The following is a 22,094-nucleotide window of genomic DNA, read 5'->3' as shown; positions in this document are numbered from 1 at the left end:
TGGCGTGGATTTTTTAAAGAATATTTTTTCAAGAACCAGCCATGGCGTGGATTTTTTAAAGAATATTTTTTCAAGGACCAGCCATGGCGTGGATTTTTTAAAGAATATTTTTTCAAGGACCAGCCATGGCGTGGATTTTTTAAAGAATATTTTTTTCAAGGACCAGGCAAGGCGTGGATTTTTTAAAGAATATTTTTTTCAAGGACCAGGCAAGGCGTGGATTTTTTAAAGATTATTTTGTTTAAGGACCAGGCAAGGCGTGGATTTTTTAAAGATTATTTTGTTTAAGGACCAGGCAAGGCGTGGATACTTTAAAGATACTTTTGTCAAGGACCTGGCAAGGCGTGGATACTTTAAAGATACTTTTTTCAAGGACCCGACAAAGCGTAGATACTTTAAAGATAGTTTTTTCGAGGACCAGGCAAGGCGTGGATTTATAAATAATATTTTTTCAAAGACCAGGCTAGGCGAGATAGTTTGTTCAAGGGCCAGACAAGGCGTGGATATTTTAAAGATAGCTTTTCCAAGGACCAGACAAGGCGTGGATTTTTTAAAGAATATTTTTTTCAAGGACAAGACAAGGCGAGGATATTTTAAAGATAGTTTATTCAATGGCCAGAAAAGGCGTGGATATTTTAAAGATAGATTTTCCAAGGACCAGACAAGGTGTGGATATTTTAAAGTTAGTTTTCTTCAAGGACCAGACAAGGCGTGGATATTTTAAAGTTATTTTTTTTTCAAGGACCAGACAAGCTGTGGATTTATGAATGGGACTACCTAGGTTTGAATTTGGTAAAGATGATTTCTGCAAGGCATTACAAGGCGTGAATTTTTTACAGAGTATTTTTTTCAGAAAAGTTTGGGGGATTTTCAGGTTTTTGTGTGTGGTATTCTATTGGTCAACACGTGAAACTTAAGAAAAATCTATAGCGGTTCGAATGTTCCTCTCTCCGTAGCATTACATTTCTATGCCTCGCATGGGTGGCCAAGGTCACAGTTAAAACTTTTTTCAATTATTAGTTAAGATCACACACTGTGAAAATTGTGCACGCATTTCCTAATGGAATCTAGCTTCCAGTTACGCCGACAACAATTATGGTCTTTTAAACAATACTTTCACACCTTAACTCGTATTCACCTGTTCCCTGACCCATAATTATTGTTGTAACATGAAATGTTGTTTTTGTTGTTGTCGTTTTGTCATGATGTTCGTATAACTCATCTGTGGGATATTTAGACAGTTCGGTGTATTTCTGCTTAGCTATGGTATATGATTTGTTTTGTTGTTGCTGTGAGTGGTTAGTTTGACTAGTTGCTTGGATGGCTGGTAAGTTGTATGACATCTAATGTTGCTCTCTTCTTATTGTTGTCGGCTGTGTTTGCCAATACTAGTGGCCAATTGTTGTGTTTCCTAAGTTTTCAAGCTATCTCCGATGGTGGGGGGAACTCTTGCTGCTACTGCCTCAGCATTACAAAGTTTTTTTATTGTTGTTGTCACGTTTGTTTGTGTAACTCCATCTGCCTGTCTGGCTGACTGTCTTTGGCTGGGACAACATTGGCATGGCAGTGTCAGTGGCATTATGCACCCAAAACCGTTGCCAGTCACTTTGATACCGTCATAACGTTAACTTATCAAACAGCCCGCGCTTCGAAAGAAAAGCATCATCATAATCGGGATTTATTTTTTTCGAAATACTCATATAATAAAAATAACTTCCGGTTTAACCAATTACGGATAGTTCGGTCAATGGCATTATGTTTAGTTGTTTAATGTAAAAGAAACCCCCAACAACAATTAAAGTACTTTAAATAGTATTTAAATATTTTTTCTTTTTGTTTAATTAATAAAAAAGAAAATTGTTTTATTTAAACAAAAACATGTTGACACAAAAGAAATGTTCCCGCAAAAATTATTTCACTCTACGTTTGGCGCAATTGGATTTCTTTAATTTGCGGAGTAAGTGATTTATGATGGACTGTGGACAAGAAAATATTTTCCAAAAAGAAATATTTTAAACAACAAAGCGTGGATATTTTAAGGAATATTTTTCCAAGACCTTACATTGCGTGGAAAACAATTCCTTATCATTGACCAGACAAGGAATTGTTATTAAAAAAAATGTTCAAGGACCAGACAATGCGTGGATTTTTTAAAGAATATTTTTCAAGGACCAGGCAAGGCGTGGAGTTTTTTAACGAATATTTTTCAAGGTCCAGACAAGGCGCGGATTTTTTTAAAGAATATTTTTCAAGACCTCCCAATTTATGAATTGTTTCAAGAATATTTTTCAAGACCAACCAATTTTTGAATATATTTTGTTTCAGGACATTTTTCGGACTTTAAAGAATATTTTTTACGAAATTTTTGGGACTCAAATCGTGGATTATTAATGTATATTTTTTGGATTTAAAGAATATTATATAGATTTTTAAAGAATATTTTTTAGGAACCATTTTCTGTACTCAAAGCGTGGATTTTTAAAGAATATTTTTTTAGAACATTTTCGGACTCAAAGCGTGGATTTTTAAAGAATATTTTTTCTGAACATTTTCGGGACTCAAATCGTGGATTTTTAAAGAATATTTTTTCAGAACATATTCGGGACTCAAAGCGTGGATTTTTAAAGAATATTTTTTCAGAACATTTTCGGGACTCAAAGCGTGGATTTTGAAAGAATATTTTTTCAGAACATTTTCGGGACTCAAAGCGTGGATTTTGAAAGAATATTTTTTCAGAACATTTTCGGGAATCAAAGCGTGGATTTTTAAAGAATATTTTTTCAGAGCATTTTCGGGACTCAAGGCGTGGATTTTTAAAGAATATTTTTTCAGAACATTTTCGGGACTCAAAGCGTGGATTTTTAAAGAATATTTTTTCAGAACACTTTCGAGACTCAAAGCGTGGATTTATAGGAAAAAGTTTGGGGCGACTTTTAAGTTTTTTGATTTTATTTAATATTATTTTTTGAAGAGATTCTCAACTATAGACGTGGATTTGTTAAAGAATATTTTCTGAGGAGATACCCAACTATAAGCGTGGATTTTTAAAATGAAATTTTCTGAAGAGATCCCTTAGCTTTGTGCAGCCCCAAAAGTTTGTAACGCCGCGAAATATTGGTCATAGACCCACCTTTAAGTATAGAGATCGTCAAATCTCGACTAGCTGAGTCGATCTTGACATGTGTGTCCGTCCGTCTGTCCATTATAATTTGTAAACACGATACAGGCCAATCTTCACGAAATTTTGCATGTAGGATGGGTTCTGGCCAATGAAGACCCCTATTGTTTTTGGAAAGAGACCGCAATTATGGCCCAAACATCGCGAATTTTTGCATGAAGAAGGGGATCGGACCAAAGAATACGCATGCCTGTTTTGATAAAGATCGCTCAATATTTGGCGGGTCAAATGGACCCTAACTTTTGTGTGAAAAATGACAAAATTTGTATTCTATAGCGTATATATTTACCACTGAAGGACATAGATCCGAGAAGTTGATAGTATATTCAAGAGGAGTGGTTGACCTTTAAATTGATGCCAATTATATTGTCGTAGGTACTCGGATGCGGGAGTTACACTTAAATATTTACAGGTGCTTACTTATTCATATATTATTTAGTAACCTATGACAATACCAGAGGGCGGAAATATAGCGCTGATCGCTTTGAAATGTTCCATGAGGTTCCAGTTATGGTAAAGAACAACGCCTAAAATGTTAGGTGATGATCAGAAAATATTTTTCGGATGAAGTGGACCGAAAACTTAATTATTTGTACTTTCGGGGCTCAAAGCGTGGATTTTTTAATAATATTTGTTCAAAACATTTTCGGGACTCTAAGCGTGGATTTTTAAATAATATTTTTTTGTTTGATATTTTTTGGGACTCTAGGCAAAAAGTTTGGGGCGACTTTTATTTTTTTTTTTTAATTTTTGTAATATTATTTTTTGAAGAGATTCTCAACTATAAACGTGTATATGTTAAAGAATATTTTCTGAGGAGATTCCCAACTATAAGCGTGGATTTTTTAAAGAATATTTTCAAAGGAGATTCCCCAACTATAAGGGTGAATTTTTTTAAAATATTTTTTGAGGAGATTCCTAACTGTAAACTTGGAAAAAATTACGTTTAAAAAGCCACGCCTTATTGATCCTTGGGGAAAATACCTATAAAAATCCACCTGTTATTGGCCCTTGGATTTTTTTTTTTTTTTTTTGGAAAAGCTGTGTTCTATTGGACAATCCTTAAAAATCCTCGCCTTATTAGTCTTTGGAAAAAAATTATATCATGCACGAGGAATAACTTCAGAGGTTTTCTCAAAAACATTTGGTAACAATGACCGCATGGTCCTGTTTTGGTACACAGGTCCATTCACACTCAATTAGAAATGTCTAATAAGGCTAGGAACTTCAAAACACATATAATGTAACGGAATCGTTATGTGAGTTTATACCCAAACATAGAGCCATTTTTTTTTTTTTTTGTTTTTTTGCAAGGCGATATATTAACTCGAAATGCCAAATTAGATCCCCTTGGGTTAGATAATTTTCAATTTAAGTTACCTTGGAATGGGGTGGGATCCGTATAATGCCTTTCAAAAAATGTGGACCTATATATTTCATGTTTTATATCAAACATCATATTGGTATTGGTATGTATGATACATGCATATACTTACTCTCCAAAATCAACATGTGTTAGAGGGTGTACAAAAAATAAACAAAAGACTTAAGACACATACAGCAATTGTAGTAATTGGTTTTGGTGTCAACTTTTTTTATCATTTCAAAATTTCTATTTTGTTACCAATTTTTCCATTAATTATCTAAACAACCACCACACCAACATTTTTCATTTGTGAATTTAAATGATATATTGAATATAGTTTTTAATTAAAATAACTCTCTTTTGTAAAAGCCAGTCATTAATGGTTGACAATGGAGTTCAACTACATTTTGTGGAGGGGTTAAAGCAATTGGTATTGAAACAAAAAAAAATAACTAAACTAGAGCTGCAAGAAAAAAAACTAACTTGGCATACAAGTTATGTTGTGGCAATGTGAAAGTTATGTTTCCATCAGAAAAAAAATTAAAATGAGAGTGTTGCAAATGTTGCCACAACGTGTGGCATGTTTGTTATATATACGTATGAGTGTTTGCCATAACAAATGATGTTTGGACAACTTTTCACACACAATTTTTCGATTGTAGTATTTTTTTTTAAATTGGAAAAACTGGATTAAACGAATTTTTCGTCTAAATGTGTTCGATAATGGATATTACAAAAAAAAAATTATATATATAAATTGCCGTTTTGTGAATCTATATATTAAAGGCAGAATGTTTGAATTTAACTTTCAAATCATTGTTTTGTTTTTAAATATATTTGCTCTGAATTAGAAAATAGTTCAAACAGATTCAGATTTATTCAATAAATACAATTTTTTCAGGATCCTCAGTTGATAACTTCCAATATATATATATAATAATTATAGATTTCTAAGTTATTCTACAGATAGAAACTATATGAATTTATTCCCAAGAAGAAGTACAACAAAAGCCATCCACATCAATCTCCACCGGGATGAGACGACAACAATGGAACTAAAAAATAAAAAAAATAAATCAAATATATAATTTAGATGAATTTAGGAACGTTTTTTTCGAATTTTCTCGGAGGAGTTAAGCAATTGTGGTGTTCCACGTAGAATTAAATGCATATATTGATCAAGCAAACAGTCGTTATATGACCAGCTTTTCCAAAGAAATAGGCGACCAGTTGCCTCGTAGAGCCTTTTTAACAAAAAAAAAACTTTTCTTAAATTTATCTTCGAAGACTTACACGGTCTTTTGTTTCGGGCGCATAGGCATAGTTCCAAGTTTCGTCACCTAAGGCATCCATCAACTTTGGTCTACTTTTTACATTAGCCCCATATAACGGTATACACCCGGATTCTCATTGGATAGGAAACCTTTGAAAATACGTTTGTCGATGTTCTACTGTGGACATTACTCCCATATAATGAGGGACGCGATCCCTTTTCGATACTAAGAAGTGGCCCTAGTTTTTCCTTTTCGGATTTTCGGTTAATAAAAAACGTCTTTCCTGGAAGTTTACACTATAGGTTTATATTTTACATTGCTCCCAAAGAAAGCCCGCGCTTATTTTCCGGAACGTTGATGTTCTTAGCTTAGTTTTCCAACCTGAGCGTCTGTAATAGACACAGACAATTTACAATGACATAACCAACATATTAATTTCCCGACATTTTAAAAATATTGTTAATGCACCCCACATAGCGGAGGGTAAAAATTCGTCCCGACAGTAAACATGCAAAAGATATTTATACCCTTCACCACACTGTGGTACAGGGTATTATGTCTTTGTGCATATGTTTGTAACAGGCAAAAGGAAACGAGATAGACGCATGGTTCCTTTTGAGAATATGCATAGAATCACTTTCTAAGTCGATTTATGCATGTCCGTCCGTCCGTCTGTCTGTCTGTCCATGTTAAATTGTAAACAAAGTACAGGTCGCATTTATGATCCGAATTGGATGAAATTTGGCATAGGTCACTTATTCGGCCCAAGGACGAACCCTATTGAAATTGGGAAAAATCGGTTCAGATTTAGATATAGCTCCCATATATATATATATATATATATTTAACCGATTTAATGTAAACGGCCCCTATATATCTTTCGATTTGCACGAAATTTGGTACAGCCTAATCATTTAGGTTTCGAATGATGTCTGCCAAGTTTCGTGAAAATCGGTCCAGATTTAGATATAGCTCCCATATATAGTTTCGTCCGATTTCATGTAAATGGTGCCCCAAAGTCCCTATATATCTTTCATTTGCACGAAATTTGGTACAGCCTAATCATTTAGGTCTAGAATGATGTCTGCCAAGTTTCGTGAAAATCGGACCAGATTTAGATATAGCTCCCATATGTAGTTTCGTCCGATTTCATGTAAATGGTGCCCTAAAGTCCCTATATATCTTTCGATTTGCACGAAATTTGGTACAGCCTAATCATTAGGTCTAGAATGATGTCTGCCAAGTTTCGTGAAAATCGGTCCTGATTTAGATATAGCTCCCATATATAGTTTCGTCCGATTTCATGTAAATGGTGCCCAAAGTCCCTATATATCTTTTGATTTGCACGAAATTTGGCATAACGTACTGAATTAAGCCTAGAGTGATGTCTGCCAAGTTTGGAGAAAATCGGTCCAGATTTAGATATAGCTCCCATATATAGTTTCGTCCGATTTGATGTAAATGGTCCACCAAAGTCCCTATATATCCTTCGATTTGCACGAAATTTGGCATGACCTACTTAAATGAGCCTAGAATGATGTCTGCCAAGTTTCGTGAAAATTGGTCCAGATTTAGATATAGCTCCCTTTTATTATAGATTGATTTTAAGTAATTGACGTACTAAGGAACCAATAGGAACAAAACGTTCTGAAATTAGTATAACCTAACCTATGACAAGTTTGTTTGACATCGCTCAATATTTGGATAGAGCTTCCATATATATTTTCGCCCGATTTCAAATACATTGGGCATCAAACTCCTCATGTTAGTCAGATTGACATCAAATTTTTGCACAACTTACAAAATTGACCATAGAATTAGTTGCGTTTTCTAGAAGTGCAGACATAGCCCAACGGATGACCTATTTATATTTGTTTGAAGTCGATTGACATACTTTATGGATAAATCTAGGTAGATTCACATTTAGATAAATATCACATTTTCTTCATCCAATTTTATGTTATAGTCCTGTTTAATATACCCATAGTGGTGAAGGGTATCATATAGTCGGCCCCGTCCGACTTTACTACTTTCCTTACTGGTTTTTTAGGGAAGACGTTGATCTTGCCTTTTATTAATAGGAAACCATTCATATATTTTATAGATGTATCAGTCTTCTATATACATAAGACCCACAGGCTATAATTTTGATAGCCAGATTTTTTTTTTTTTATGGAGCACCTTTCAGTGCCTCTATTAATTGAAGACTTGTAATCGCATAACAAGCAACAGTCTCCAGATCTCCATTACCAATACTTTGTCAAAGAAGGCGGTTATAGGGACTTGCCGAGGTCTTGTTAAGACGGATAGCTCTCCATTGATAGGTCATCTTAAAGAGGAATGCTGAGGTAAAAGATTTGAAACGGAAATTCTGAAGTCTTACAGAATTATTCTTTTTGGCTATTGGTTTTAATAGCAAACTCTTCATTAGTCTCCTTATAGAATATGTTCATACAGAACCTATTAAAATTCTAAATTTTCCAACGGCCTTTAAAGACTATCAGATTGCTTAGGATTATTATATCTTACCTTTCAATGCTTGTTCGATTCTAATATCTAATTCCAATTGCAATGTATCCTGAGATTTGAAACCATAGTCAGTTGAGACTTGAGTCATGACAAGATACCATAAATTAGCCTCAGTTTATTTTTATTTTATTTCATTTGTTTTTCCTCTCTCTATTTTCTGGAACAACAAACCACATACATAAATTTTAGCAAATGAAGATGCAATGCCAACAACAATAACAACAACAAAACAAAAAATCCAATCTAGAAAAACATCAAACGGTCTGTTGCAAATTTGCGAAGCGCATGCCATCGTAGCCGACAAAACACAGTTATCTTTTTGAACAGCAAGAAAAAACACTTGAGGTGCTGAATATGCGCGATATACTTTTTAACGGATTAAATAAATAAATAAGGCAAACCATTATGGATTTTGTAGAGTGGGGTGGGTGTTCGAAAGGGGAGTTAAGCTGGTGATTTTTAATTAATTTACTGTAAATGAACATATAACTTATAGGTATGTAAGCCAATGAGTTTGAATAACACTTTGGGTTTTGTTTTTAGCCAAAGGCAAACATACATTGTTGCAGGTCTCTAGACTGTTGCAACTTGGCTGGTCTATAACACATAAAATACCATTGAACTTAAAACAACAGTAGCAACAAAAAAAACCTTAAAATTAAAATAACTTGTTAACAATAAGTTAATTAGGCTCACTACGAGGTTAGGCTCTTTGTGTGAAAAAATGTAGACATTAAGTAGGCGATTTGTAGTTAATGGAAAAGTTGAAATGTTAGGAATAGGATAAACACCATTCTTCTGGTTAACCTTCTCTGTAGAATGACGAACACAAAATTTTAAATTATAGCCACGACTTTGGTTGGAAAATACCTAGGATCCTGAAAACACCTAAAAGGAGCGAAACCTTTATATGGTCTCCCAAAGAACCTAGAATGCAACAAATTAAAAATAAAATTTTAAATATTAAAACCAAAATGTCTGTTCCAGAATCTGCAAGAATGTACAATTTTGTACTAAGATAAAAATGTTTCCTCTATGATATCGAAATTTTTATGCCTTATTTAATTTGTTTTATTTCATTAAATTGTTATACATTTTATTTTACTCCACGAATTGCAAGTATGTACTATGCCAGCTATGTCGTAGGTTCTTGGGGAGACCATATAAAGGCTCCGCCCCATTTTACATATATATATATATATATATATATATATTCAAGGTCCTACGCCTCTTTTCCGACCGCTGTTGGTACTTAATTTAAAATTTTGGTTTATGCCTCTTCCGAAATATTAGGTTGGGCAAAAACGAAATACATTATTTTTAAATGAACTATAGGAATTGTATAATTGGTTGCCATTTTAAAGGTAACTTCATAATGCCTCTGTCATAGAAGTCCCACTCTCTATTTGCAAAAAAAACTCTAGTAGTCGATTTTCACAATCCTCCCTAGATACCAATTTTTTCATCATTAAAGAAATTTTGCAATGCAAGGAAAAGATGATAATCGCTTGGTCTGGACTGAATGGCGGATGCATTAAAATTTCCCAACCAAGCTCCCGATGTTTCTGACGAGTCACTGTAGATGTATGTGGCCTAGCGTTGTCCTGGTGGAACACGACATCTCTCCTGATGTCCAATTCTGGCCGTTTCTGGTCAATTGTAAATGCTTTAAAATATTTTTATGGTAAATTTTTAGCTCGTGGGGCGATGTTACGACTACTAACATGCCGGTCAACTTCGAATGCAACAAACAAAAAACAACGAGCATAAATCTGAAATTGTTTGATCGATATTTTACAAGAAATCTGTCAGTACAGCCATCTGCCGAAAAAAGTAATGGATTTCTTTTTCCCCAACCTAATATATATATATATATATATAGCACTATTTCGAGTATTTTAAATATTTTTGCCACTATAATTTGGCATTCCGGATTCTTGAAAATTTATTTGCATGTATGTTAGGGGTATTTCGATCCCTAAGAGTACAAAAAAAACCTCTTCAACATATTTTTACCACAGATCGCTTATATGGGTCCCAACAAACCTAAATTTGTATTGCGAATGTCTCGTCATAATTGTGGATACAACATGTTCGGCCAGTCAAAAATAACTAAGTTTTGGTTGATTATACACCATGTAAAGGATTGAACATTTTTTACATTTACGTACTACAACGTGTTGTGTTTTTTTCAGAGATTTAAAAAAATAATTTGTCCAACAAATAAACATATACGTTCGGTAATTTCTGAATAATATTCGACGGAGATTATCACGACACAAGTCGATGAACTTAAATTTTTGTACGGCAACAAGTCGCCATTTTGTACCTCTGCGATCAGCTGATTCAATGTGTTCAATGGGGACTAATCTTTTCTGAAATACGAAGGCCGTGAATGTTGTCCACAAACGGACTGTGATACTGAGCAGGAACCGATAATGCAATATCGTCATATGTTATAACCTGAGTTGAAGGCATCCTTAGGATTTTTTTTCACCAGCATTCATTCGATATTGCTCTCGTTAGATTCCGCACAATATGGCAATCGACCAAGTAAGAAAAGCAAGGGTCGATTGGTGAAAAAGATTTCATAAATTACGATCATCACCAAAAAACTAACAAAACATCAAATCCAACGAATGGATTTGCTTTTCGAAGCAACTTATCGTATGCTTCTTCGGCAATTTTGCAATTCTGAGTGGAACACCACAATATGTTTGCCTGAAGTCGGAACGTGAAAAGGCTAATTATTGTGCTCCATGGATCGGCTTAAATTATTGTCTTTTTGGTCGGCTAATGAGTCGAATAGATGTATCATACGCCATACAGATCCAAATTGACATTCAATGACTTATTTCAATTCCCGAAATTAAAAAAAAACGTTGTCAACAAGTTTCGTAATGAGAAGATTCAGATAAAGCTCTCAAAAGGCTTAGAGGTACCTCAATCGCATAAAGAACTGTATAACTCATGCTGGAATTTTCATTATTGGTTCATCGTCGTCGTGACAGATAACTCTTGAGTGAAGTTTATGAATTATCCAGATCCAAAGAACAAGAAGGAAGAGACCAACCAGACTTTTCTATCAAAGACACGACTTTACTGAAGGGTGTTCTTGAAAAATATCCTTAACTGATGGGTCTATTTCCACCTCGGTGGCTAGGTCAAGATGCAAATTTGACACATCTGGAACGCGGAAACCTCACGAGTTACGGATGACGGTGGAACTTACATTTTTGAAAATGAGGTTGGATCAATTTTTTCGGTGGATTTATTTCATATTATTTTTTACCTTTATTCCGTTTGTAACACATCAAGATTTTGATTATGTACCCCATAAATAATATATATATATATTAGTGATCTGAATAAAATAATCACGGATATATGATTGTATAGCTTCCATATGAAGGTCACGAAGAATTTTCAATTAATTAATTTGAAAGTTTTAGACACATTCCCCAACCGGAAGGCTATATTTTACCCGGGGTCTTAGAGGAACGTCATTGCGGAACATTTTCTATAGAGGTTTTATATAGGCTCATATAAAGGTTCCGCACAATTTTTCAATATATTAAAATTTCAAGCCGAATTCTCAAAAGGTCTAATTGGGCATTGAGGAGAGTGAAAACACCTTTGCTGAACATATTCATATTTTTATATAGATCACATACAAAAGTTCCCTTCCACTTGTTGGAAATTTTAGTTTAAGCCACATTTTCCTATCAAAGTGACTGTAAAGAGCGTTCTGGAGGGTTCCGTTCCGTTCTTGGAGAGTAAAAACATGTTTGTACATGACTAATTTATACCAATATAAAGGTTCCGTCCAATTTTCATATTTTGAATAGCCGGAAAGTCTATAATTTACTAGTCCGGGTTTTTGAAACATTTTCAATACACGACCCCCATATAAAGATCCCGTATCTTTTTTGGTACTTTTGTCTCAACGAAGTGGTTGTATTTTGGCTAGACCTCTAGACCTACTATATTTCATGTTATTTAGAGAATATTTTCTTAAAAAATAATTCTTTAAATTATCCTTTGCCCTCATACCCACCTCGTATATAACATACTAGATTAAATTTTGTAAGCTTACGGTTTCTTGATGCATCTAATAAATAAATTTCTGTATTAATTTGTTTTTTCTCCCTCTCTCTTCTTCTTTTTTTGCATTTCCAATTGGATTTTTTTTTAACTTTTGTATAGCCAACAAGAAAGCTAAGCTACTTAATGGAGGCTCAAGCGTGCAACAGCCAACGTCTACAGGCAACAATGGTGAAATTAACAACAACAACAATATGGGTGGTAGCAACAATCATCATTACCACAACAACAACAACAACAACGGCAGCAGCAACAATGGTGGCTATCAACATCTTCAGAACGGTAACGGTGGCGGTAATTATGGCAAAAATTCATCTCATTATCAACATTTGCAACACAACGGCAGCTCGGGTGGCAGTATTGCAGGAACATTACAACACAACGGCGGCGGCGGCAACTATTCGTCACAACAAAATTCTCAACAGCATCATTACAATCAAATACAACAGCAACAACAAATTTATGGTTCATCAGCTGAGGATCATTACGAATTGACACAGGCCCAATACGGTCACAACACAGCTGCTGGTGGTAACGCCTCCTCCGGCCGTCCCAATGGCCCTAATCTTGTAAATAAACAATTGGTATTGCCATTTGTGCCACCCAGTTTCCCCAATAACTCATTGGATGGCATTACACATCTTATCAAGCCATCGGAATATTTGAAAAGTATCAGCGATAAGCGTTCATGTCCATCATCAGCTAGGTAAGTGTGATTGGCCATTAAATTGGGTTTTGGATTATTCATTCGATGTGTGTGTGTGTGTGTGGATTAGTAATACAAATTTCCAAAAAAAAAAGTGAAGAAAAAAATTAATTTCTTAATTTAAAATCAACTAATTGAAGTTAATGCGTGCTTACACTCAGTCTTAATTCAATTTGCGCCAGCTTCATCATCTTGCCGCAAGTCTACCATGACAATTTTATAGTTGCCAAAAATAAAAATTTCCAAAAAATAAAATCTCATCGAAAAAAATGCTGCAAAGCAACATCCATCCATTAACTCCTCCCCAATGGCTTGGCTTGACCAATTTGTGCTTCATGCCTTGTTGCAAGTTCATTTCAATTTAGTTTCTATTCGAACATCGTCGCGATGATACTACACTCACGTCGCACCTGGCATAGGTATGTGTTGTATGAAGCAAACAATTTAAAGAAGAAGCACTGTGTTCCAAGATGAAGGCAAAAAATTTATATTCTGAAAGACAACCAATTATAATATTCGTAATGAGACAATTCTAAGCTCATATCAATTTTTGTAGTTTAATATTAAAAAGAACTCCGATGTGGATTTGAGTTTTATTCAGTACAGTGAAGTGTGAATGTGACAATATTAAAAAATATAGTTTAAAGTAATATTGGTAAAATATTCAAAATCAGATCTCAAAAAAGGCCTTGAAAGACATTTCTTAAAAATACCTTGCCTTGAAAAATATTATAAAAATCCAAGCCTTTGAAGAATAATTTTAGAAAACCCACGTCCGAATAAAAGCCTTAAAAATCCACTCAGGAATGAAGAGTTTGGAAAATCAACGCCTATAAAAGCTTAAAAAATATTTTAAAAGATCTACGACTCGAGAAGAGTTTGGAAAATTATATTAAAAACTAAAAGCCTAAATATTATTTTAAACATTTTTAAATCCACGGTTCAAGAAGATCATGGATACAAGTTTTTTAAAATATCCATGCCTCAAAAAAGGCTAGAAAAATATACGGCTCAAGAAGAGCCTAGAAAAATCCAAGGCTCAAGAAGAGCTCGAATTAACGCTTAAAATAAGTCTTTAAAACTCAACGCCAGAACTAAAGCTTGAGAAATATTTTTTTGAAAAGATACCGAGTCACGAGTACTTTCAAAAAATTAAAAAAAAAAAATTTTTCAAAATCCACGCGTCAAAAAGTGTTTGGAAAATAATTTTCTAAACAATCTAAGCCTCAGGATAAGTTTGGAAAAATATTTTAAAAACTTGTAAAATATACTTAAAAAACAAGGTTTAAGGAACATTTTAGAAAAAATATTAAAAAAAAATCCAGGCATGAAAAACGTTTTGGCAAGCATATTCAAAAAATGCATGCCTGTAAAAAAATACACGACTGAAAAAATATTTTTAAAAATCCACGCCTTAATAGTTCTTCTAATAATATGTTTAAAAAAACCCGCCTTAATAATCCATCAAAAAATATTTAAAAAAAAACCGCCTTTATAGTCCTTAAAAAAATATTTTAAAAAGCCGCCTTAATAGCCCTTAAAAAAATATTTCTTTTTAAAACCACGCTTTAACAAACTTCAAAAAAATATTTTTTTAAAAACCACGCTTTAATAAACTTCAAAAAAATATTTTTTAAAAACCACGCCTTAGTAGACTTCAAAAAAAAATATTTCCTAAAAATATTTCTTTCAAAAAAATATATAATTTTTAAACGACGCCTTAATAGTCCATCAGGAAAATAGACCACACTGTGTTTGTAACAGGCAAAAGGAAACGAGATAGGAATATGGTTCCTTTTGAGAATATGCATAGAATCACTTTTTACGTCGATTTATGCATGTCCGTCTGTCCGTCCGTGTATTTTTGTTAACAAAGTACAGGTCACATTTGTGATCCGATTTGGATGAAATTTGGCACAGTTCACTTATTTGGCCCAAGGACGAACTCTATTGAAATTGGGAAAAATCGGTTCAGATTTAGATATAGCTCTCAGATATATTTTCGTCCGACTTTAGGTAAATAGTGCACCAAACTCCCTATATATCCTTCGATTTCCACGAAATTTGGCATAGCATTCTGAATTAAGGCTAGAACGATGTGTGTTAAATTTCGTGAAAATCGGTTCAGATTTAGATATAGCTCCCATATATACTTTCGTCCGATTTTAGGTAATAGTGACAAAAGTCCCTATATATCCTTCGATATGCACGAAATTTGGCACAGCACGAAATGCACGAAATTTGGCACACATTTTGTGAAAAACGGTTCAGATTTAGATATAGCTCCCATATATATTTTCGTCCGATTTTAGGTAAATAGTGCTCCAAAGTCCCTATATATCCTTCGAGTTGCACGAAATTTGGCATAGCGTACTGGATTAAGTCTAGAAAGATGTGTGTTAAATTTCGTGAAAATCGGTTCAGATTTAAATATAGCTGCCATATATATTTTCGTCCGATTTTGTGTACATGGTGCACCAAAGTCCCGATATATTCTTCGATTTGCACGAAATTTGGCATTGCGTTCTGAATTAAGTCTAGAACGATGTGTTTTAAATTTCGTGAAATTCGGTTCAGATTTAGATATAGCTCCTATATATATTTCCGTCAGTTTTTATGTAAATGGTGCACCAAAGTCTCTATATATCCTTCCATTTGCACGAAATTTGGAGTTATAAGTAAATGAAGAACTCAAAATGTGGCCGAACATGTGACAAGTTTCGATGAAATCTGTTTAGATTTCGACATTTTGCTTTATTATACATTATTATTTACATAATTTTGTCCCATTGTAAGAAGCAACTCTATATCTGAACAAAATTTAGTAATTACATGTTTAATTTCATGTTAATGGTCCTTAAAAAATGCGACGTTCGTTAGGATCCCATCTGTTGAATATACCCAAAGTGGTAAAGGGTATCATATAGTCGGCCCCGTCCGACTTTACTACTTTCCTTATTGGTTTTATAAAGTCCTCGAAAAATAAATAAAAAAATACATGACTGTAATAAACCTCCATAAAGTTGTTTTTAATTTTTAATAATAATAATAAATCCTCCTTTTTAATCCACGCCTCTTATAGTCATTAAAAAAACATTTTAAAAATCCAACCCTGTCATTGTCCTTTGAATACTTAAAAAAATACATTAAAATAATCCACATATCCTCTTACAGGTCTACGGATTCAGAAGACTATATGCATATACAGGTGTCAAATCAGCATCCTGTAGCATTTGATCCACCAAAACCGCCACCACCACCGCCATTGCCAATGACACCATTGCCACAACACAATACGATTAATAACAACGATCGTCACAACAACGGTAAATCGATAAGTCTACAGTCGCAAAATTCCCATCATCAGGATACGACAACAAGAAAACAGCATCAGCCATTGTCAGCGATATCTATACAAGACTTAAATAGTGTACAGGTAAGGCTCAATCAAATCTCTCGAATAAACCCCAAATCTAATCACTCATTCCCCTAACCCCCACAGCTTCGTCGCACCGATACACAAAAAGTACCCAAACCCTATCAAATGCCTGCCCGCAGTCTCAGCATGCAGTGCCTCTCGTCGACAAACGATACCTATTTGAAAACGGATCTTATTGCCGAATTAAAAATCTCCAAAGATATACCGGGCATTAAAAAAATGAAAGTGGAAAAACAAATGGCCAATCGTTTCGATTCGGAACATTATTCGGAAATAACAAAACAATTTACGGCCAGCAATTATGTTGATCAAGTGAGTAGAGTATTTTTGCACCCCCTCCACATTTGACAGAAACTTCATAAATTGTCTAAGATTTATTTACAGATACCGGAGAAAGATCCAGCCGGTAATATTATACCCGATTGGAAGCGGCAAATGATGGCTAAAAAGGCAGCCGAGAAGGCTAAGAAAGAATTTGAAGAACGCATGGCAAAGGAGGCGGAAAATCGTCGACTCTCTCAGATACCACAATGGAAACGTGATTTGTTGGCACGTCGCGAAGAAACGGAAAATAAATTAAAGTGAGTTGGAAATTTTTTTATCGAAAAACAAATTTAAAATTTTCATTTTTCAAAATGGCGCCCAATTAAAAATTATAGATTTTTTAAATGCGCCTGTGAAAATAATCCTTGAGAAAATAATTTATATATGAAACAATTCTGTAATAGTCCTTGAGAAAATTATTTATATAATAATCAAACCTGTAACAATCCCTGAAAAAAATCATAAAATATATAAAATCAACACCTGTCCCAGAAAACCACTTTTTATAATAATCAAACCTGTAACTGTCCTTCAAAAAAAAATTATAAAATCAACACCTGTGATAGTCCCCGAAAAACCCCTTTTTATAAATCCCCCCTGTGGTCTTCCCCGAAAAAAGCCTTTTTATAAAACTACGCCTGTGGTCTTCCCCGAAAAAAACCTTTTTATAAAACTACGCCTGTGGTCTTCCCCGAAAAAAAACCTTTTTATAAAACTTCGCCTGTGGTCTTCCTCGAAAAAAAGCCTTTTTATAAAACCACGTCTGTGGTCATCCCCGAAAAAAGCCTTTTTATAAAACCCCGCCTGTGGTCTCCCCCAAAAAAGCCTTTTTATAAAACCACGCCTGTGGTCATCCCCGAAAAAAGCCTTTTTATAAAACCCCGCCTCTGGTCTTCCCCTAAAAAAGCCCTTTTTATAAAACCACGCCTGTGATAGTCCGCGAGAAACCCCTTTTTATTAAACCACGCCAGTTATAGTCCGCGAATAAACCCATTTTTTAAAAAACCCATTTTATAAACCTGTGATAAAACCACAACTCATCGAAAGAAAAATATTTTTATAAAAACCATACCTTGAAAAAAAGTATTTTTTTAAACCCACTCCTGTAATAGTCCTTGAAAAACTATTTTTGTTACAAACAAAAATTCATACCTCTACTAGTCCTTGAATAATATTCTTTACAAAATCCACGCCTTATCTGGTCCATGAAAAATTATTCTTTGAAAAGTCCTCTCCTTGTCTGGTCCTTGAAAAAATGTTCTTTGAAAAATCTTCTCCTTGTCTGGTCCTTGAAAAAATGTTCTTTGAAAAATCCTCTCCTTGCTTGATCCTTGAAAAAAATATTCTTTGAAAAGTCCACACCTTGCCTGATCTTTGAAAAAATATTCTTTGAAAATCCTATCCTTGTCTGGTCCTTGAAAAAATATTTTTTGAAAATCCTATCCTTGTCTGGTCCTTGAAAAAATATTCTTTGAAAATCCTATCCTTGCCTGGTCCTTGAAAAAAATATTCTTTAAAAAATCCACGCCTTGCCTGGTCCTTGAAAAAAAATATTCTTTAAAAAATCCACGCCTTGCCTGGTCCTTGAAAAAAATATTCTTTAAAAAATCCACGCCTTGCCTGGTTCTTGAAAAAAATATTCTTTAAAAAATCCTCTCCTTGCTTGATCCTTGAAAAAAATATTCTTTGAAAAGTCCACGCCTTGCCTGGTCCTTGAAAAAAATATTCTTTAAAAAATCCACGCCTTGCCTGGTCCTTGAAAAAAATATTCTTTAAAAAATCCACGCCTTGCCTGGTCCTTGAAAAAAATATTCTTTAAAAAATCCACGCCTTGCCTGGTCCTTGAAAAAAATATTCTTTAAAAAATCCACGCCTTGCCTGGTCCTTGAAAAAAATATTCTTTAAAAAATCCACGCCTTGCCTGGTCCTTGAAAAAAATATTCTTTAAAAAATCCACGCCTTGCCTGGTCCTTGAAAAAAATATTCTTTAAAAAATCCACGCCTTGCCTGGTCCTTGAAAAAAATATTCTTTAAAAAATCCACGCCTTGCCTGGTCCTTGAAAAAAATATTCTTTAAAAAATCCACGCCTTGCCTGGTCCTTGAAAAAAATATTCTTTAAAAAATCCACGCCTTGCCTGGTCCTTGAAAAAAATATTCTTTAAAAAAACGCCTTGCCTTCTTCTTTAAAAAATCCACGCCTTGCCTGGTCCTTGAAAAAAATATTCTTTAAAAAATCCACGCCTTGCCTGGTCCTTGAAAAAAATATTCTTTAAAAAATCCACGCCTTGCCTGGTCCTTGAAAAAAATATTCTTTAAAAAATCCACGCCTTGCCTGGTCCTTGAAAAAAATATTCTTTAAAAAATCCACGCCTTGCCTGGTCCTTGAAAAAAATATTCTTTAAAAAATCCACGCCTTGCCTGGTCCTTGAAAAAAATATTCTTTAAAAAATCCACGCCTTGCCTGGTCCTTGAAAAAAATATTCTTTAAAAAATCCACGCCTTGCCTGGTCCTTGAAAAAAATATTCTTTAAAAAATCCACGCCTTGCCTGGTCCTTGAAAAAAATATTCTTTAAAAAATCCACGCCTTGCCTGGTCCTTGAAAAAAATATTCTTTAAAAAATCCACGCCTTGCCTGGTCCTTGAAAAAAATATTCTTTAAAAAATCCACGCCTTGCCTGGTCCTTGAAAAAAATATTCTTTAAAAAATCCACGCCTTGCCTGGTCCTTGAAAAAAAAATATTCTTTAAAAAATGCACGCCTTGCCTGGTCCTTGAAAAAAAATATTCTTTAAAAAATCCACGCCTTGCCTGGTCCTTGAAACAAATATTCTTTAAAAAATCCACGCCTTGCCTGGTCCTTGAAAAATTATTCTTTAAAAAATCCACGCCTTGCCTGGTCCTTGAAAAAAATATTCTTTAAAAAATCCACGCCTTGCCTGGTCTTCAAAAAAAATATTCTTTAAAAAATCCACGCCTTGCCTGGTCCTTCAAAAAAAATATTCTTTAAAAAATCCACGCCTTGCCTGGTCTTCAAAAAAAATATTCTTTAAAAAATCCACGCCTTGCCTGGTCCTTGAAAAAAATATTCTTTAAAAAATCCACGCCTTGCCTGGTCCTTGAAAAAAAATATTCTTTAAAAAATCCACGCCTTGCCTGGTCCTTGAAAAAATATTCTTTAAAAAATCCACGCCTTGCCTGGTCCTTGAAAAAAATATTCTTTAAAAAATCCACGGCTTTTCAGGTCCTTGAAAAAATATTCAATACTGCAAAATTATGTTCCCACGTTGGGCGCCATTTTGTTTTATTGTGTTTATGATCGACTTGTTTTCTAATATAATTTTTCTCCCCCATTTCATCCCCAGAGCTGCAGTTTACACTCCTAAAGTAGAAGAGAACAATCGTGTGGCCGATACATGGCGTCTTAAGAATCGGGCCATGTCCATTGATAATATTTCCATGGTTTCCTGTGCCACCGAAATTGTTTCCAGCCACATTAATAAGGAGAACACCACTAATGGTTATGGTTACTCACAAAATGGTCATAGCGGAGAAAATGGTAAAACTATGAATGGAGATAATTCTCAGCAAAATAACAGCGAATCTCAGCAGCAACAACAACAGCAAACGCAACAACAACAACATGATGATGAAGATAATGAAAATATTATACCATGGCGTGCTCAATTGAGAAAAACCAATAGCAGACTGAGTTTAATTTAAGGCAGGCTGAGAGGGAAAGTGGGAGAGTGGCCAGCTTATTAACTCCTCCTAAAAGAGAGGCAATTATTTATTAGGCTATTTTAAATAATGGAAAACTGAAATTGGTTAACTGAATTTTATAAAAAACTAAAACTGTTATTATTTTTATATTTTATTATTTAAAGAATTTTTAATGCATTTTAATTTTAATTATCATTTTTTGTTTTAATTCATTTCATTATTTTTGTTCCCCATTTAAAAAAATAGAAATAAAAAAGAGAGTAATGTAATTTATTTGAAATAGTTAAAATTAAAAACTTAACATAATTATTATATATATTTTAACGATTGTAATTTGTTTTAAAACTAAGAAGAAGATAAACTAAAAATACTAACAACAATATATATTTGTGTAAATTTATATATACAAGAAAATGATCACAGCAAGGGTCTGTTGACCTTTTTCTTGTACGTTTTTTTTACATTTTGGTGCAATATCAAGTTCATTTATAAATATTTAGTACATTAAGGTCATTCCCATTGCTATTTTATATCACGTATCAAGAAAACAGGGTGCTGTTTTATATTTATGAAAAAGAAAAAAGTGAAAAATATGCTCAAATATTTTTTAAACCTTTTTTGGCAAAATTTTCATATTTGTTTATTCGAACGAAGTTTTTTACTTGTACTCTTTAATAATAATAATAATTTTTGTTATTTGTTATATGTTTAATTTATGTATGTGTATATCATATATTAATAAAACAAAATAAAAAATATATAAACATTATGAGAGTTTCCTTTGAAAATTCATGTCTTGCCTCCATGCCTCTAATTATGTTTGAAAAAAGGTTTCTTAAAATGTCACGCCTATAATGGTCCTCGAGAAAAATGTATCATCAGACACAACTTGATTATTTGGTGCACAATTAACATGAAGTCGGTCGAAAATATATACGGAAGCTATGACTGCATCTGCACAAATTTCAAAAAAAAAAAAAACGCAATAACATCATTCTAGTCTCAATTTAATACGTTGTTCAAAATGTCGTGTCAATCGGACAAACATTAGGAGTTTGGTGCACAATTTTCCTTAAATCGAACGAAAATATATATGCAAGTTATATATAGAACAAGAAAAACGTGAGCGTGAGCAAATCGAGATGTACAGGAGTCAGAATGAAGTCCGGAAATTTTACCAACGAGTAAAACACCAAACCGAAGGCTTTGGTGCAGGCACATCCTCCTGTAGAGATGAAGAAGGAAACCAGGTGACAGATACAGACAGCGTGTTGAGGATCTGGAAGGAGTATTTCGAAAAGCTTCTAGTATTAAATAGTGGCGATAAAGAAGATACCCCAGAACCAATAAGAGATGATGGTATAGAGTGTATACCACCTAGCCAAGATGAGGTCATAAAATCAATTAGTCGACTCAATAACAACAAAGCAGCAGGAGCCGATGGGTTACCAGC

General features: G+C 33.9%; 1 protein-coding gene across 1 annotated transcript in view; it reads left to right on the top strand.

Moving 5' to 3' along the window:
* Positions 1 to 20,642, top strand: part of LOC133325083 (GATA zinc finger domain-containing protein 14) — a 77,561-nt gene extending 56,919 nt beyond the window's left edge. The window contains exons 8-12 of the mRNA XM_061533908.1: positions 12,554 to 13,157; positions 16,332 to 16,593; positions 16,660 to 16,908; positions 16,969 to 17,177; positions 20,284 to 20,642. Coding sequence (XP_061389892.1) covers positions 12,554 to 13,157; positions 16,332 to 16,593; positions 16,660 to 16,908; positions 16,969 to 17,177; positions 20,284 to 20,641 — 1,682 coding nt within the window. The 3' untranslated portion in view covers position 20,642. The remainder of the gene's footprint in view (positions 1 to 12,553; positions 13,158 to 16,331; positions 16,594 to 16,659; positions 16,909 to 16,968; positions 17,178 to 20,283) is intronic.
* Positions 20,643 to 22,094: the final 1,452 nt, after the last annotated feature.

The sequence above is a fragment of the Musca vetustissima genome, unplaced genomic scaffold (assembly GCF_032173495.1).
Source record: "Musca vetustissima isolate MV318-11 ecotype Yass unplaced genomic scaffold, APGP_CSIRO_Mvet_v1 utg13413, whole genome shotgun sequence".
Taxonomy (NCBI): Eukaryota; Metazoa; Arthropoda; class Insecta; order Diptera; family Muscidae; genus Musca; species Musca vetustissima.
Note: the sequence above shows the minus strand (reverse complement) of the source record. Positions and strands in the feature narration are given on the sequence as shown.